Here is a 19,437-nt window from a genome sequence, read left to right as displayed (position 1 = left end):
GGTCTTAGAGAATGACTGTATTTGTATTTGGTGGTCAGGGACTACCTCTGGAAGGAGGTGAGATTTTAGCTTTGATAAAAATGACAAGAATGAATCAACCATGCAAAGATCAGAAGAGATTTCCAGTGAAAGAAATCAATGTATGTCTAAGGAGCTAAAAGAAGGCCAGTGTGGCTGGAACACGGTTAGTCATGGAGAGAAGGATGTGAGATGGTTTTTGAAATGTAGGCTGGGCAGATTACACAGGGCTCTTAATAAGACCCAGAGTAAGGAGTTTAGATTTTATTCTAAGAGTTGGGAAGTCATGAAAGGAATTTAAGAAGAGGATTTACAGTATCTGTTTTATCTTTTAAAAGGTCTGCCTTTCTGCTCTGTGGAAACTGGATTGTAAGCAGAAGTGGTGACAGGGGTGGGGGCCAGTTAGGAGGTCATTGCAATGATCCCAATGCTGGAGGCTAGTGGGGTGTTGACCTGAGTGGTGGTGGCGGAGCTGAAGAGACCTTGACAGATTTGGAACATGCTTTGGATGGAGACACATGACAGTGGAAAATTGATAGACTATGGGGTTGGGGGAACAGGAAGAATCACAGATTCTAGGAATCCGAGATACATCCATGTAGGAATTATTGCTACAATACTCATTAGTCGCACAGCCACTGCTTAAGTACTTCCACTGATTAACAGCTTTTTTTTTTTTTTTTTTTTTGTGGTACGCGTGCCTCTCACTGTTGTGGCCTCTCCCGTTGTGGAGCACAGGCTCCGGACGCGCAGGCTCAGCGGCCATGGCTCACGGGCCCAGCCGCTCCTCGGCATGTGGGATCCTCCCAGACTGGGGCACGAACCCACGTCCCCTGCATCAGCAGGCGGACTCTCAACCACTGCGCCACCAGGGAAGCCCAACGGCTTGGTATTTCATATGGCCACCCACTCTGTTTTATGGACCCCAATTTGTTAGAAATTTCTTCCTATGGATTTGACCCTTCCCCTTAATTCTTTCTTAATAAACAACATAGTTAATTTATTTGTAATCCTTCTGCTACTTGAGGTTTCCAGATATCCAAAGAAAATTATCATTTCTTCCTGAGTTTTTTTCCAAGCTAAACATACCCAGTGTTTGATTCTAATAAGAATCTATTTTTGTGGTACTTATAGAGATTATAATTCTAAAATGAGGTTTGATTCTTTAAGTTTTCCCTAGCTTTTCTACTAGATTCTTTTCCCTGAAGCGCTTTTCCATTGGGCACTCAAAATTTACTTCCAAAATAAGCCTGACACTAAACTATAATTTTTGAGACAGTCTTCACTCCATTTCTCACTCTTTTACCATTCTGAGCACTATTCTTTCTACATATTTATCAATATTCCTCTGTAAAACACTAATGACCACAACTAAATGCTAAGTAGACCAAAAGTCCTGGATTCCACACTTTAGAAAATGCAACCAAAGTTTTTCTTAATGATATTTAAAAAAAAATTATTTTATATTGGAGTAGAGTTGATTAACAATGTTGTGTTATTTTCAGCAAAGTGATTCAGTTCTACATATACATGCACCTATTCTTTTTCAAATTATGTTCCCATTTAAGTTGTTACATAATATTAAGCAGAGTTCCCTGTGCTATACAGTAGGTCCTTGTTGGTTATCTGTTTTAAATATAGCAGTGAGTACATGTCAATCCCAAACTCAAAAGTTTCTATTGAGTTTTGGTACAGCTATTTTACAGTGTTGACTCATCAAACTTTAGTCATCAAAAATCCAATATATTCACTTTAAAATAACTTGTTATGCCAGGTAGATCCCAGCCTAGAAGACATACCCTGACATATACTTCTGGCAAAGAGATAATAATATAAAGAATACATCGATTTGAAGAGATATTATAATTAAGGAAAACATTAAAAAATTAAAACTACAACACAAAGAAGACATTGTTTTTCCTTCAGAAAAGCAAAACTTTAATTACGTCTTCCACTTAAGTCTTGGTGAAACTGTTCACAATAGTCAAAGCTAGTGTCTCCTGTGAAGGTTGGGGTGAGGGAAGAAGAAAAAGCCCTAAACCGAAATAGGGAAGGATTTAGCATATAAGAGATGCCGTCTTTAACCCTCTCTGCCAATCCTTGGCCACTTGGCCACCAGTCCTGTAGAACCCAGTTAGGTGATGACTAGTAAACAACTTAGGACTCCTTGCTAGATTAGTTTAGAGTTTGCATATGGTTCAGAAAGTACAAAATCAGCTGAGGGACAATGTTTAATATATATTACAGTATGAGCTACCCAGAGCCCAGTATAAGAATGTCAAGTTGTAACCCTACAGTTATCATTGATGTGCTCCCAAATTCTCCAGCCTTTGGAAGACTATCTTTACTTTAGTATAATTTTTAAACAAACACTTGGCTTGATCTGCCACATAATTTAGAACTATAAATTCAGTATACTCCCAATATCTCTAAGGATTTTTTGAGGGAGGACTTGTGTGTTCCTGCCCATCCACCCTTACATGTATTTTAGCTATATCATCAATCGTTGCTTTGTATTTTGTGTCTGGGCTATTCTCTTTATTCGGTCCCTTGTCAACCTCAATGTGAAATCAATCTTTCTTTTCTTTAATCACCTCTTTGTAAATATTTCTAATACAGGGTATAGGCTTTTAATAAAAGTTGGTTGTAGTGTAGAGGGATTTTATTTCAACCCAGCACTGTATATACATTTATACTTAAGTATCAGTGTTCTTAAAATTGATCCTGATGTTCCTTCCACATGGAATCCAACAGTTTTCTCCTCTGGTCTCAACTTTCCACCATTTTTCTGGACGGTTCTCTCCTTACTCCTGAAGCCCCTCCTTTTAACCTCACGTCCTTCCTCTATTTTCCCCAGGAAGCCTCACCTTGTCTCCCTGGCAACCTCAGTAAATTTCAAATTACTACTCTGTTATTATGCAAAATAATATCTCTCTATCACTTTCAGTTTTCCAGATTTAGTGCCAAGGCCCACCTTTACATAACCAAACTGGTCCATCAGGATGTTTTTGATAAATCTAAGAAAATTTTCTGCATTATTTCTGGTCAACTTTTATTTTGCCCTTTATTCACAAACGATTTATCTTGAGCACCGTATGTTTATTAAAACTAAATGTGAAATGCACATCTAGGACCGGCTCTCGTAAAGGCAGGGATTAGCTTGTTTTCGTAGATACTAAGTTTGTGTCACAGTATCTAGGGCCCACTGTAGTGTAGGTGGTCTGGAGATAGTTCAGCCTAGAGGAGTGGAAGACTGATGGTTGCTTTCCCAAGAGCGGTACCTGAGTCTGTAGGAATGGGTGGAATTTCTCAGGGAGAGAGTATTGAGATGAATCCCGAGGGGAAAACTTAGCTTTTAGAGGATGAAGAGCCACTAAAGCAATGGAATGGACGGAAGGCAGTCAGGAAGAGGAAGAAAATCAAATTGTCAGCTTTGAAAACCAAGGGAGGTGAACGTTTTAGGAAAAGTTGTGGGACGGGGGAGCGTGGGAGGGTGTCAAATGCTGAAGGAATCAGGATGAACGTGACAGTTTCTAAGAGGCAGCTGACTTCCCAGAGAGCAGTTTCATTCTGGGAAGGATGCTTGAAGTCAGATAGCCTGACATTATTGGGCGAGGGGAAAGTGAGCAATTAGAAGATATGCTTTTGAAAGACTTATGTAAGTAGGAAAGAGAACTGTTCAGAGAACGACATGGAAAGTAATATGGTTTGCACTTATCCTTTAATAGTCAGAAATCAGGGGTTGACTTTTCTCAGAGGAAGTTCTTAGTGGATACAGAGGGGCTGGGATCGAAGCAGAGGGCAGCTTGCAGTAACTCCGAACCTCCACACCCTGATATGGAAGGAAACCAAGAAAAGAGGAAGTTGGAGAAAAGCCCTCAGTGTGCTCAGCTAAAGGGTTGGTCCTTGTATGGAAAGGGAACAGAGTACCAAGTAAGCTGAGTGAGAAAGACTGATGTCTAGACATACATTGGTAAAATTTCCAAGGATAAAAGGAAAAATTCCAAAAAAGCCTTCCAGAAAGACAAGCAGTTTCTCTTACCAGAAGACATCTCACAGGCAACACTGGATACTGGCATTCAGGGTCCAAGTTATCATCAAAGTTCAGTATGAAAAACAAACTTCTCGACCTTGGGAGTTCCCTGGTGGTCCAGCGGTTAGGACTCAGTGCTTTCACTGCTGGGGGCCCAGGTTCAATCCCTGGTCCAGGAACTAAGATAAAACTTCTTGACCTTAAATTTCTAGGTCTAGCCAAACTAGCATTCAAGTGTAAAGGCAAGATGAGTCAATTTTAGACTCTTCTCTGTTAAAGGATGTACTTGATCAAAATTAAACAAATCTAAGAAAGATCAACAAAGAAATTAATACTGATAGTTAGACTAATAGCTGATACTAACAGTTAAGTCTAATTATTGCAGCACAATATACAATCATTTGGAAATAAATGATATGTGAGTATCAAGACAGTGAGACATGGATAGCACACTCAAATTCTTGTCTTGGTTTGGGAAAGAGTACAGATACTGATTCACTATAGATAATGATAGATTTAAAAATTTACTTAAGTGTATGTGATAAAATTAGTGTACAGCACTTGGAATAATTGAAGAAGGATAACTAGAGGAAAAAATGTAACTGAAAATTCCTACTGATCCAAAAAAATTTAAATAGGGGAAAAATGAAGAAACAGCAAGAAAATATGCTAAAGAGAAATCCTAATATAAGATGGAAGAAATAAGTCCAACCTTATAATAAATATAGTGAATGTCAATGGATTTAATTTCCTACTAAAAGGAAGAGGATCAGATGGGATTTTTAAAATACAACTATACATGTTTTATATAAGATATATGCTTAAAGCAAAATGACACTGAAGAGTAGAAGGCATATGGAAAAAAATGTAGCAAAGGCGTTAGCAGGGCTTCCCTGGTGGCGCAGTGGTTTAGAGTCCGCCTCCCGATGCAGGGCACATGGGTTCGTGCCCCGATCCGGGAAGATCCCACATGCCGCGGAGCGGCTGGGCCCGTGAGCCATGGCCGCTGAGCCTGCGCTCCGCAACGGGAGAGGCCACAACACTGAGAGGACCGCGTACCGCAAAAAAAAAAAAAAAAAAAAAGGCGTTAACAAAGCAGCAATAATAGTATTAATATCAAGCAAAATTGGACAAGAAAAAGCACTAATTAGGATGAAGAGGGGTGTTGTATTTTGACAGAAAATAGATCAAAACAATCTAACATTTTCCCTACCTTCACTATTTGTTGTGAAGTATATTTGGGATAGGAGATGACATCACACTGCAAAACCACTTCTAGGAGTCTTTCCTCTGGAGGCAAACCTCTGAAGGCAACATAGATGTAAATATCTGGCCACAGGAAAATAGAGAGGCATGGTATAATGAAAGCATATTTATGTCTTCTTGGGTAGTTTACAAAAATAAAAAGATATAAAGGATATAATATGACAATAGTGAATGGAATGAGAAAGAACAAATATTTTCTTAAGGGGTATAAAGAGACTAGATCAGTGTATAGCAAAATCAATTAAAATTGAAAGGAAAGAAAACTCTGAAGATAATAGAAGAGAAACCAATGAGACCACAGCATTGTTTTGGATATGGTGACCCGGCTTTTGAGTCAACCATTTTCATCTAAGTGGTCCTCTTAACCGATTTCTGTTGAATGGTATGAATGAGACATGCAGTTAAATCAGTTTTATCTGAAGCAGTTTGTGAATGAAAGAGTGAAATTAAAAGTTATTAATCTGACACATATATATTTGACTGCTTATAATGAAACTTTCCAAGGGCTGGCTAGTAAATTTAATATTTGTGAAAGATTTTATAAGCCTTGCCTATCAGACTAGGAATAACTATAAAATTTTCTCTCACAAAAATTTTTGTCTACTCTGTTCATGGCTATATCACCAGTGCCTAGAATCCTGTCTGGAATATAGTAATTGCTCATTTAATGTTTGTTGAACGAATGGACTCTATTCATTCTCAATGCCTTTGAAAGCATATTGTCTTCTAAAAAATTCCCTCTCCAGCGTGGATGCTGGCTAAGGTGTTTAAATAAGTACTGTGCAATCTTGAGACCTCCCATGCAAAGTAAACCTTGCTTTGGTGCTTAGACATGCATCCAGGGAACTGTTCCACACTGAGTGACTTAAGAAAAGCTTTAGAAGCAACTACAACTCTGTGTTTTACTTAGACTCGGGTGCCTGTGTGTCTCTGCACACCCCAGTCAAACTTGGTCAGAGCCTCTAGGCCTCCAGGTCTGCTGAGAGACGGCCTGTATGTTATGTTCATGTGCCAACTTCTGACCTGAGAAAATAATGCAATTTTAGAGCTTCAGAAGACCTCAGAGACCCTGTTCCCAGAATCCCCTTTTGCAACAGGAGGAAAAAGGTTTGGAGAACTTCAGGTGTGATGCTCAAAACAGGAGCTGCATCTGCTGGTCTTCACTTTATTTTTCCACCCTGACAATTCAGCTGCACCTCACATCTTAGTTTAATGGTCTTCCTTGTCTCTAGGTATTTGAAACACTGCTTTGAAATGGCTAATCATTTTTAGTTCTCTCTATAGAATGCCCCTTGGGCTTCAATACGGATAATGACAAATGATGGAAACAAGTTTGAATATATGTTAATTGATTATAAGGATAATTTATAGACTAGAAAAATACTGAAACTATTATCCACATGTATTCATGTGTCGCTGAAAAATAAGCTAGAGTATTGAGAGGATAGTTAAGATAGTATTATAGTTATTTTTAGAAATTGCTGTAAGCACTATATGTATGTCTTAGTGGAATCATTTTCATTAAAAACTCAGTTTTGATATTTCTTTCAGTAAACATGTATACAATGATACTGCTGTAAACTAAAACATTATGTGATAAGACACAAAAACATAGCAATAAATGGTAAAACATGAGTAGAACTATTTATTTTGATATTTATAGATTCTCTAAAAAAGAAATTCTGTGGGAACAAAATGGATGAGTTAAAAAGCATAAATGACAAAGGAACTTCTTTCTTACCTCCAGGTACAAGCTTGAGATCATGTGAGTTACATGAAGGTGGTTTAAGTGCAGTAAATATGTTTCAGAACTATCCAGATACCAGTGCCTTATGAAAAAGCATGAAAAATCCATTTCATGGTTTACCCACTGTGTATTTATGTTGAGATGTTTGGGTGAAGCAACAATTTACCTAATCTTTTAACTTTCAGTTGCAGTGTAGAATGTACTAATTATTCTCATGGGGTATCTTGTTAAATTATTTCTTTCAGTAAATATGCGTTCAGTGATATTGCTTTAAGTTAAATTATTCTGTGCTGTACTGTTATAGGAAATGAGATTGAACTTCAGCAAGTGGAAAAGTCCCATATGGATATAAGCCTTAATTAAAAAATCATAGAGGAATCATTTTTCTTAAACATTCTAAATGAATGCATAATATAATACATATAATACAATATGCATAATGTAATATATATACAAAGGTAATATCTCTCAAAAATACCATACTAAAAGTGTCACATTTTTCAAGTGTAAACTTTCTTATAAAACACTTCCCTGTAAACTTTTGGGACACTGACAATTGCTCTAGTTGCCAACAATTTGGACCCAATCGTCCAAAGATGTACTCAACCTGCAGTAAGCTGGGACTTCTGATTCTTATCTAATGGGGGTACCCCATCCATTTGCTCCCCCAGGCTTAGGAGCTGCTGGTGACCCATCGATCAAACCCGACCCCCTACCCAATCACAAATAGTTGTATATGGACAATTGCAGTAGCTCTTCATAGTTTATGTTGCCTCTAATTTTGTTCCCCTAGACTCTGCTATCCATTCTTCAATTACAGTAATCTATCTAAAATTCAAATCAAACCATGATTTCTCACTCATTGCCTCTTAAACCCCTACAAAAGTTTCACATTTAATCGGGTAGAGATACATTCCAGGGTTCTTAATAAGGCCTCAAAGAAGCTTTCTGTGGGCCTGATTCCCTCTGCATGTCAGAGAGTTGGCAGGAAAGCAATCCAACCCTGTTCTTGTTAGAAAAATGTAGAAATGCTTCATCCAGGGACAACCCAGTTTACTTTCTTGTAATTCACATTCCCTAAGACCTTATTGGGCCACTTTAGCAATAAGATTATTCACGTCTTATAGTGTGAGGGTTTTAGTCCCCTACAAAAGGTGCTGGAACTCTCAACATAGCATCTTATTTTGCCACTGATGTACTAAAATGCTAAATTAAATTCTGATACAGGTCAACAAGAAAAGATGAATCCTACTAGTTTACTATTGGAAGTAGAATTGCTTTATTATTTATGTGCTTCTACATTTATTTTACTCATCACCAACAAATAAAGTATCTTTCAAGCAAACCATTACTGATAGTTTATACAAACCCAAAAGTTATCTCAAAAAGAGATGAGATCATAAAATGCAATTGGATAATATATAAGAAATATTAACAAATAATTCCTACATGATTTTACACATTGATGATTTCTTACATGGAACGGTGCATCCAGTTTACTAACATTTCCCAGAAGTAAGACTGAGTAAGTGTAAAAATGATGATTTAAGGGTTTACACCCCAAATGTCCTGGAATCATTCTAGATAAGATGTTTTATAATATAATTTTTGAATACACGTTTGAAAAGTTCTAAAAGGAATCTATCATTCTATGTAATTATTTCAAAGCTTCTATTTGGAAATAAAATGAATTAGAATATATCATCATTGACTAAGAGTATATACACTAAATATATTTGACAATCTCTTCTATAAAATAGTTTGGGTTTCATAATTTAACAACTTAATTGAAAACATCTGATCATTTAAACTTTTTCTATAAACATACTATCAGTATATCGTTTCATTACACTATGTTTTGTCCATTTTAGAAGTGCCATAAAATCACCCATTTACTTAACAGAGTCATGGCCAACTACCTAATAAAATCATTTCTGTGGGAGTATTTTGAAAAGCAAGATTCTGTTTTATTATTGTAATAAATAGCATTTTCATGCCTATAACCATGTATCTAATTATGTCAATAGAACCAAGAAATAATTTGAAGGAAAGAATATCAGTTAACCTTTCAAATTTTAATGATGGATTTCTCAGATTTCTAATATTTCTTAACATGTATTAATTTATTTTAAATATTTCTTAATATTAATTTTTGATTTTCTCAAAATTTATTTAAATATTTCCTGATATTTATTATATAATTGTCATTAATTTGAATTAATTATTTGGAAATTGTCTTTCATCCACTTATTCTATTCCTGTTTGTTTCTTTGGGAAAATGAAATTAATGTATAATTAACAGTAAAATGTATTTCTTAAACAGCGTTCTTCAGAATTCCAGCTAATGATGTCTAATTTTAAAATTCCTTGTTTCCAATAGTTCATGCCAGTTCTAGAAATATCTTTGATGATGTAGATAATAGTCTTTTTCCCAATCAGCTCTATGTTTTCATAAAACACCTGACTATATAAGCACTCAACAAAGAGTTGTTGAGGGAGAGAAAACAATTTTTACGTCTAATCATATTGCAAAAAAATTTTTTAAAATAATCTCAGAAAACAGAAGACTATCAAAATGACTGATGATCTGGTCTCTTCTTCACTACCTAAATATCTCCAGGCCATCTTATGCACACAAAAAATCTGCATGCAACATAATTGTGCCAACTCTGTTTCCAATAAGTGTAAAAATAAATGAACAAATTTAATAACATAAAAGTGCAGCTTAATGTTTTGATTAAGGTAAATAATTTTATGTATTTGAAAGGAACAGGCCATGTTTAGTGGGTTTTCTTGGGTGTGAGAATATCAGAGACCATTTTTTACTTATGCTTGTAATTTTAATACCTAAAACAGTAAGTAATTGATAAATGTTTCTTGACAAAAATTAAGCATTGTTTTAGGGCATTAAGCTTTGTTTTGGGACAGTGAGATTTAAGTTCTAAATAGAGTAATATTTCAATTATTTAAATAATAATCTGAATATATTTATCGACACAATAGCAACAATAGTTAACTCTGTTGACAAAAGAAATGTTGACCATCATAATCATACCTAATTAAGTTTTAAGTACTTCTCTAAGAATTTTATCTTTTCCCCATTGAACTGTTCACCAAACAAGTTAAAGAAATGGTTCTAGGCATCTAGAAATTTGCCTTTTGGAGAAGCAATTCTTAGCATGAAAGTTATTTATAGAATAAATATTGAGCCCCAGTTATATGCAAAGCAGGAGGTGCTTTTAAAACTTGTAAGACATACTTCCTTTCCATATAAGTTCATAATCCAGTTCGGGGAATAAGACACAGTCTAATAAGTAAAAGTCCATTATTGATACAAAGCAGAACAGAAGTTAGGGCAGACAGAGGCTGATTCTGATTGGTTGGTTAGTTCATGGAGGTGGTGCCATTTGAGGAGGATTTGGAGAGGGCTTTATTGCAGGCATGGCTGGAGGAGCAGATGTTTCAGGTGGAGGAAAATAAGAGAAAGGCTGCGTTGGCTTGACCATTTCCATGACAAAAAGTAGTGCAATTTGGCTGTAGATTAAAAGTAGGGCATATCTCTGGGAGTTTCTTGAGAAGCAACAGTGGGCTAGAATAGTTTCTGTAGAAATGTGAAGGAAAGCTAGCTAACAATGTGAAGTTAATATTTATATTGCAAGATAGTTTGCAGTAATAACTGTTATCGACTAATTTGCTGCTCTACTTGTCCATACGTTGAAGAATAAACATGGTAAAATAACAAGTGGATATGTGTGTGTTTTAAATTTTTGATGACTTCACATTATTATAACCCTTGATTTCCAGACAAAAACTTCATGACTGACAATTGACTACCAAGAGTCAGTTTTCAAGTGTATTTGTTTCTTAACGATCTACTTATAATATTCCTGGATGGGAGAAGAAAAGACATAAAACTATACCTAAAGCAACAGATTTTCAAAACCTTTTTTTCATGTGACTTTGATTGTATCGTACTTCCAGAGACTACTGCTTTTTATCAAGAAGCACAGTGAAAGAGAAAATGTGCCTAAACATGGAAAGCTATATGAGTTTTATATATGAACGCAGTTATTTATCCACCACTTCATCGATACCATCAACATAAAGATATAGGAAATAACCCTGTATTTTCATAAGCCATGTACCATATGTACATATACAATATTATGCTGTACATGACTTCATTTGATTTCATAACTTGCTTTTCATTGCTTTTACCAAAGCAGATCATCTTTTTATTTGGCTATGCTGTTTTTCTCGTGTAACTAATGTAGTATATCATCTTTGCCACCTCAGAATCATTTGAATATAAGTCAACAACCATGAAGAACTGATATTATTCAGAAAGCATAACACACTAAAGGTTTACCTCAACCCATATTCACTAAATAAGAGAATAATAGCAAAAATGATAGCTTTTTCTCCCTAAGTTTAGATGATCCAATTGGCCTTTATATTCATGAGAAATGAAGAAAATTGAATATGATATCATCTTGAAAGAGAGCACAAATATTTTGAAAGTATTCCATTGTGAGAAATGGATGGAGCCATAGCATTTGTTGTTAAATTTTACCATTGATAACAACCCTTAAACAAAGAAGATTTTTTTCAAACACTTGGCACATAAACATTGGCAGAAGAAACTCACTTAATTAGATAAGAGTTTATGTGTTTCACTTACAAATTAGGATTGTTTAAGGTCTGAAACAATCCGTCTAGCACATTAAAAAAATACCACCATAGTGTTGCTTTTCCATCTGAGAAAAAGAAGTAAATTGTTAGCATGTCTTCTATCTTATAGGGAATTTAGTTATATCAAGACCTCATATTATTGAATAGTTTTAATTTTTAAGTAATTTTTAATATAAATTATATTGGTAACAATAATCAGAAAATTTATTTTAAACTTTCGATTATGTAAAACTTATGTAATCAAGTCCACATATGATTGAAGAATTTCTTAAATGCTATGACCCATGATAAGGCATTAGCACTAATGCTCATATAACATTGATTATTAATAAGTAGAAGTGACTAGAGTGAAGAATATGGAAATTTAATTTGTAATATAAAATTTGTAATTTGTATTTGAGAAGCTTCAATTACATTCCAGCTAATAATGTGAAATAGTTCACTGAAATACTAATGCCTATTTTAAAAAAAATAGTACTTTACTCGTGTTTAAATTTCAGAAATCATTAAAAATTGAATATGACACTTTTAAAATGATCTCACAGCCAACCTATATCCTCAGACCCCTAAATTTCAGGATCATAATCCCTGTAAACTATTTTTCCTTAGAAAACAAATTGCAGGCTATTATCATGCTGCCACCGAGTTGAAGAATTGCCTTCTACTAGAACAGGTAATAAAGTTACCTTGTAGTTAGGAAGTTGTAGGCATGGGATACTTTCTTTGGTGTCCTTTGCCCTCCGGGTGCCCAAACTACCTTAGTGTAAGCATCAGAGCCCCCAGATTACTTATGTGAACATGTGCTGTGACTCAGATGCCCTAAATGATAGACACATATGTACACAATTTAAGTGATAAATTCAAGAAGACAGAAGGTAAAGCATATTGTTAATAAAAATTACTATTAAATTTCTTTTGCTATTTTCAGATCCAGAGAAATTTCAATTATATATAATATTTCAAAATATTGGATAGTGCAGGAGTCTAGATATAAATTTTCTATGTGGTCATTTTCCAAAATCATTAAATGATAGGTGATTAGATACTTCTCATTAGCAGAATGAAGCATGGTTTAGGCAGCACATAACGTACACATAAATGAATGGAATGAAAGGATGTTGGCAGTAATGGAAAACAGTGATGGATTTTATGAGATTAAAGCAACTGACATTTTATGAAAATTTCCATTTCCTGCCTTGGATTTTATCTAAACTGATAAAAACAAACACACATTTAGATTTCTCAGATTTCTCATGAGATGTTCTCTTGGGTAGAATATCTTGAAAGAATTTCTGACAAATCAATCTGTCAGGAGCCATACTTTAATATTTATGAAGAAATCTGCCAGGCTGGACAAAAACATGTGCTAGTCTTTTCTCCTTGCATAAAAGATCAGAGTTGTGTATAAAAAATACACTGCTTAATCGTACAAGGTACATTGTAATATTTTAGCAGAAGATGATTTAAAGATGGATGGGAAAAGCCACAACAATAAGCTGGTGAAATTATCCATTCCCAAATGTTGACATTATTAGTTCTAGCAATCTATTTGCACTATCATTAGAACATATTTTACCCAGTCATGTGTGTCATGTATGAAAGACCTGGTGTTAAAGACCCAAAACTTTTCTTGGAACATTGAGCACCACTGACCCCTGCCCCTCAGCAATGCTCTTCCCCCACCTACAGTCCTGTGAGCCAGAACTAACCACTCCATTCATCAGGCTTTGGTTTTATTCGAATTATTTTACAGTAACAGTGAAATAAGCATGGAATGCTTACAGATTTCTAAGCATATAGATTAAATAAATGTATGCTATGTGGAATCTATTCTTTTGTTCAGCTTATTTTTCCTCTCCCCCATCTGTCTCTGAGTTAGACCCAGATTATTTTCCTTTCCTAGGAGGTATATGTTGAAAGGATTAAATAACAGAAACCTGGAGTCATTCTCTCTCTTAAACATAACTTTTAAAGGAGAAAACACTCTCTTCCAAGTGGTTAGAAAAGGGATGAAGAATTATGTGGGCACAAGGCAGGAGAGAATCAGAGTTATCTAAGCCACCATTATCTATAAGCTTTGGAGGACACTAAGGGCAACCTCGTCTTTGGGAAAATAGTCCATCAAGTGAATGTTTGCCTTAGGTAAGCTAGGTTACAGGGTCACTCACTCCTCAAGGATGTGCTGAAAAAACTTGTCGGGGGTGATGATTCTTCAGCAAAGCAACAGCTGGTTTGCATCAGGATTCTATCTCTGAAAAACAAAAGTTAGCCCTGTGGTTGTATTTTTTCTCATGTATTGCTGCAAAACACGATCAGAAAAGAGTACACTATGTCTGTTACTTCAGCTGACTTAAAACCTGATGTGTCATTTCACTGACTGTTAGCATTGTTTCTTGAAACCTTGTTCTTGTTTATAGATTTTTTTGATTTGAGTTTAGAAATGTTCCAAGCAGATCAGCCTAAAAAATTTAGAATCGTGGATTTAATCAGTAACTTCTAGGTCTGTGTAGGAACATATTGCATGAGACAGTGATGTAATTTGTGAGAAATGTCTACACACAAGCTTTCATATACCTTTATTCTGTCTTTAGAATTTGGAATGATGGGAGATCATACAATTAAAAGTCAGCGACCTCGATCTGTTCATGAAAAAAGGGTCCCTCAGGAACAAGCTGATGCTGCTAAATTTATGGCACAAACTGGTAATACGTTAGTTACATTTTTCTATTTATTGTTGTTAATTTAATGAAACCACTGCATGTTTTCATAATCTTTTGCTGCACATTTGTCAGTTTTTGGAGCTAATTTTTTTTGAGCCATTTTTTTTTGTCACCAGTTAAAGTCCATAAATGAAGTAGCTGTGAACTGAAAAGTGCACAAAAAATGTGTAAGATTTATTTTGATTTCATTGTGGGACATTTAAGATTTACATATTATTATTTACTTATGTTAATTAACTACTTAAAATGTATCATTAAACTTTTAAAGAAACTCAGCAAAGTTATTTCATCAATAATTGATTATTTTAGGACTTTTTTAGAATTAATATATTAAGCAGGACTTTAGATGATGAAATTTAATATTTAATATGTTGAATATTTTTTCAGTTGTCATGTATCATATAAATATTAATTGATTGTTAAAGCTGTATAGCAATTAGTCAGAAACTTTTTTTAGAATTTAATATCTTTAATTTGAAAAGAGTTTTGTTATATAAGCTAAATAATAAACAGTTGACAGTCTTTATTAGTAAGGTATAATACACTCCAAATAATTAGCTATCAACAAAAATGATTTTTTGGTTTATAGTATTTTTAATCCTAAATAAGTTAGATTACTTTAAAATACATCCCTCCAAATATATATATATATAAACAAATAAATGCATTCCTCTTTTGTCTCATCATAATATATGGGCTATAATTCCCCCTCTTTGAATGTAGAACATTCTTAAATGAAAACATGATTAATCTGTGTTATAAACATTTTCATCTGTCAGTTTTATTGCAGGAAATTGCAAACTAACAGTTTCATCTATGTCTTCATAAAGTCTTATACATTCCAATCTAGATGATGTTTTACTATTAATACAGAAGTTTCAAGCACATGACCAGCTTTTTGACATGACATTCAGACTGATTTTGATGAAATTCCCTTGAAGAATGAATATTTCCTTTAGTTCATGTGATCTTAGGATAATACTTATTCAGAACACTAGATTTGAATCTATAACTCAAAAATGCAAATATTCTTAATGAATTGTGCTCTTGGTAATGGGTGAATAGTAGACTTGAATACATTAGTGGCAAGTAGGTCACAGAACTCTCAGAAAAGGAAGAACATTTAGAATAAATTCTACATTAAGGACACTTTTTTATCTTTTTAAAAATATATGTTGCCGCCAAATCCAGAAATGAAGAAAACTTGCTTATCTGGATTGCTTTTCATGCACCTTCTTATTTAAGAAAAGGTGATTTATATTTTTACTATTTGATTGAACAAGTCCAAAAGTGCATGACCAGGTTCAGGCAAATTTTCAAATTTCTAAATGTATTTTTCTCCCTTACAAGGATCAAAAAGTCTCAACTACTGACCAGAGATTAGGGGATGACTGACTCTAAGTAAAGACACAGGGCATGGGCTGACTACTCAGACTCCTTCTTGTGCTGTTTCATGGGGCATTTCTGTAAGATTAGAGGTATCCTGACATTTTGCAGAAGAAGTGGCAGACATTGGTTTACTGAAATTCCTTAAAATTGGGGTCACTTAATAATGAAATGGTGAACCATAGTTTAAATTTCCAATAATGTAGCAAAATTAGTTTATGCATAAATATTATGCAATTTGGCTAGGAGTTTTTATATAAGTTTAGTTTTTGGATTTGCCTGTGACACATACCAAGAAAATTCAGAGTTTTCAGCCAGAAACCTTTTTGCAAATTCAAATCACAAGGAACATTATATTTTCTTAGTGAGGAATTACTAGTTTCCATTTTAATTTACTCACTATTTTCTAGGCATTGTTTTGTATCTAATATATAGGGACAAATGATTTGGTAAAATAAATGAAATGCTTATTAGACAGATCCATGAGGAGCTTTAAAACTATTTCCCCATGTTGTTAACAATAAGTCAGAAAAGTCAATGAACTTCAGAATTAAAGTTCTGAAAATATTGATTGGATGCTTTAACTAATGAATAACATATAGTTATTATTTCATTTTAAACCAAATATAGTATAGGTAAATATAAATACAGGTATAAGACATTTTAAATTTACATTTCTATGATACTGATTAAAGACTGGAAAACTGCATTATTTAACATAGTTTTTAAAATACATAATTTGACACGAGGCAATTATAAAGCTAAAAAGAGCAGGTTTTTTATTTTTTGCCCTTAAATATTTTCTGAGATTATACTTTCTTCAAATGTTAAGGTAGTCTGAATAAATACAGCTCAGTATAACACAATAAAATTCTACAAAAGTTGTTTTATTTATACTTTTCTATTTGTCTTTCATACCAAGAAATTGGTGTTGCATGTAAATAATGATGAGTAATTGCTAGCATTAATTTGAGAACAAAGAATAATGCAATAGGGGTAAAACTGAATAATAAGACACAATATATTTTTATGTTAGTCATGAGGAAAAACAGAGCAAAAGCTATCAAACCGTATAACTTAAGAACTACTTCTCAAAATGAGTAACCTGGCCTCTTCAATCATTATGATCAGTCAACCCAGTATTTAAAAGCAAACTTTCTATAAAGTAATAATGTGACTGGCAATGTTTTTAGAAGAGTAATATTTAGTAAAGTCACATTACTTTATCAAAATAACTTGACCATTTTGGTCAGTTTAGTAACTGAGATAGGCTAGTTTGGACATAATTGTACAATGCTCAAATAGTCTAGGACACAGCTCTATTTATAGTCGATGGAAGTGAAATGCCATGATAAGATATAAATATTTAATATAGACTTCTAAATTAAATACCAACAAGATGGCTTAAGACATCTTAATTATACATACTGATGATTTTTAACATCATAGTTATCAAATGATCCTATAAACAGGTTTAGGAAAGTAGTCTTTTATTCCAGTGGGGAAAATAGTGTGTCACATGTTATCAAAAACAGAAAAATAAAATTGTGTGTTTCTAATTTCATGATTTCAACATACTAGCAACATTTTTTATTAGTATTTTGTTTATAGTTTAAAATGCACTCCCATACCTTACCTCATTTAATCCTCACAAATAGGTTTTGAGGTATATGTATTACTCATTTTATTGAGAGGTTCAGAGAAATAAAGTGACTTTCTCAAGGTCACAGAGCTAATATGCAGTAGCTTTCCATCAACGACAGATCTTCTGACTTTAATAGCAGTGCTTTTTCAGTTCCCTTTCATGTTTCGCGTCAGAATAAAGAGCCTTAATAGTGCCTTAGATACTGAATCCTTCTACATAATGTAGAATACATAATGTGTAATATGCCTTAAGTTACAAGTTAAGGAACCAAATTAGTTTGTGCTATCTCGAAAGACATATATATTAAAAATAGTATACTTTACTGTCTTAATGTCAGTGAATTTTTTACAGAATATCTTTGCTATAAAGTATTTCTCACAAAGCCCCAACGTGCTTGACTAGAACAGCCTTCATGCCTTTTGGGATGATGCTGTGGTAGCATGGAAATCATAACTATTTCATGGAAATGTCACTTGAAATTATAGATTGAGATATAACGGGGTCATTTTCGTAGGTGGGCCAGTATTTCAATGGCAAGATTTGATTCAGAATTTGAAAGCCCATATATATCTTATTCATTTATTGTTTTGGTTTTGATCAACAGAATGAACCACCAGTTGGAAGGGGAGTGAATAATGCCAATTCTGAGCACTAATTATCAATCTCTCATGACCCAGTCATCATTATCTAGCTTGTTCAACATCATTGTAGCTTCATACATTCAGAAGCAACCCAAAATTTTAAAAATTTTACAGAAATGCACATAAAAATAGTTCTTGATCTTGATTCATTGCTCAGTTTAGTTAAACCTTCTTTTCCTGCCATCATAACAATGCAATGCTCTTGTGGAAAAATAGAATTAATTGTATTCATAACCTTTATCATTTTACTTATTATAGAATTCACAATGTTCAAGGTTTTCTGGCTTTTAATTAATCACATTCAACCATAATATTTCTACTTCACTTAATCTCATCATAAAGACAGGTTGAAATATCACAAGAAAAAAATTTGCATTAGATTTTCCCCAACTTTAAGTTTTTTTCACTGCTAAATATATATGTGCACGTATACATATATGGGTAGATATTTTTTAACCATTGTCATATTATAGGGTTTCTAAAATAATTATTTTTAACCTTGATAGAGTATTCTTTCATGTAAAAGAACAAACTATGAGGCATAGCTTTAAATATTATTCAAATGGTCATTGAATAACATTTTTATAGATTAGTTATATATAAATTGGTAAAGGCAAAAAATACTGAAATAATCAAGGGTGACGTATAGAGCATGACCAGGACAAACACTGATCACAACACTGAAAAGATGTCCTATTTAATAGAATATGTCATCCCAGTTACCACTGTGCCCTTATGATATATATCCAGTTATAAATGCATTATATTATTTACACCTCTGGGTGCATACTGTAGACCAGTATAAGAGCAAATGCTTCCAAACAGTGCTACTCAAAGGGTGCTTGTCTGTGACCTAGTTGTCATGGGCCCTCGAGGAGATAAGAAGCTTACACCAGAATGTAACTTGAACTACTTTATCAAACACATGTTTTATTTCATCTGACTCTGTTTTTTGGAAAAAGAACTTCTCAGTGATCAGCAAGTTGAGTTACACTCTGGTCCAAACTTCATCTGTCCTAGAGTCCCAGCCCGTGGACCAGATGCCTTGAGTTGCACTGCAAGTCATTTCTAAGTCATGTATTAACCTTTCCAAAAAAGGTGGAAATTGGATCATCATACTCGATCAGTTGAATTCTCTGCTAAAGGCAAATCAAATTCTAAGCAGAATCTGTAAAATATAAATTGCTCCTTGATTTATATAATCAGTGATGCAGAGTTTTCAGAAACACTTCACCAAGTGAAGAAAAAGTGTCTTTTTCAACAAAGTCTAAATTTAATTTAACTAGTTC

The 19,437-nt window shown here is 34.0% G+C and overlaps 1 protein-coding gene across 1 annotated transcript in view; it reads left to right on the top strand.

The window, feature by feature from the left end:
* ADGRB3 (adhesion G protein-coupled receptor B3) overlaps nucleotides 1-19,437 on the top strand; it is a gene marked incomplete at both ends in the record, with an annotated part of 785,802 nt that overhangs the window by 289,158 nt on the left and 477,207 nt on the right. The window contains one exon of the mRNA XM_082855783.1: nucleotides 14,348-14,458. Within this exon, the coding sequence (XP_082711909.1) occupies nucleotides 14,348-14,458 (111 nt within the window). The remainder of the gene's footprint in view (nucleotides 1-14,347; nucleotides 14,459-19,437) is intronic.

Source organism: Leucopleurus acutus, assembly GCF_964270905.1.
Source record: "Leucopleurus acutus genome assembly, chromosome: 15".
Classification (NCBI taxonomy): Eukaryota; Metazoa; Chordata; class Mammalia; order Artiodactyla; family Delphinidae; genus Leucopleurus; species Leucopleurus acutus.
The sequence above is the reverse complement of the archived record's forward strand: the minus strand, read 5'-3'. Positions and strand labels throughout refer to the sequence as shown.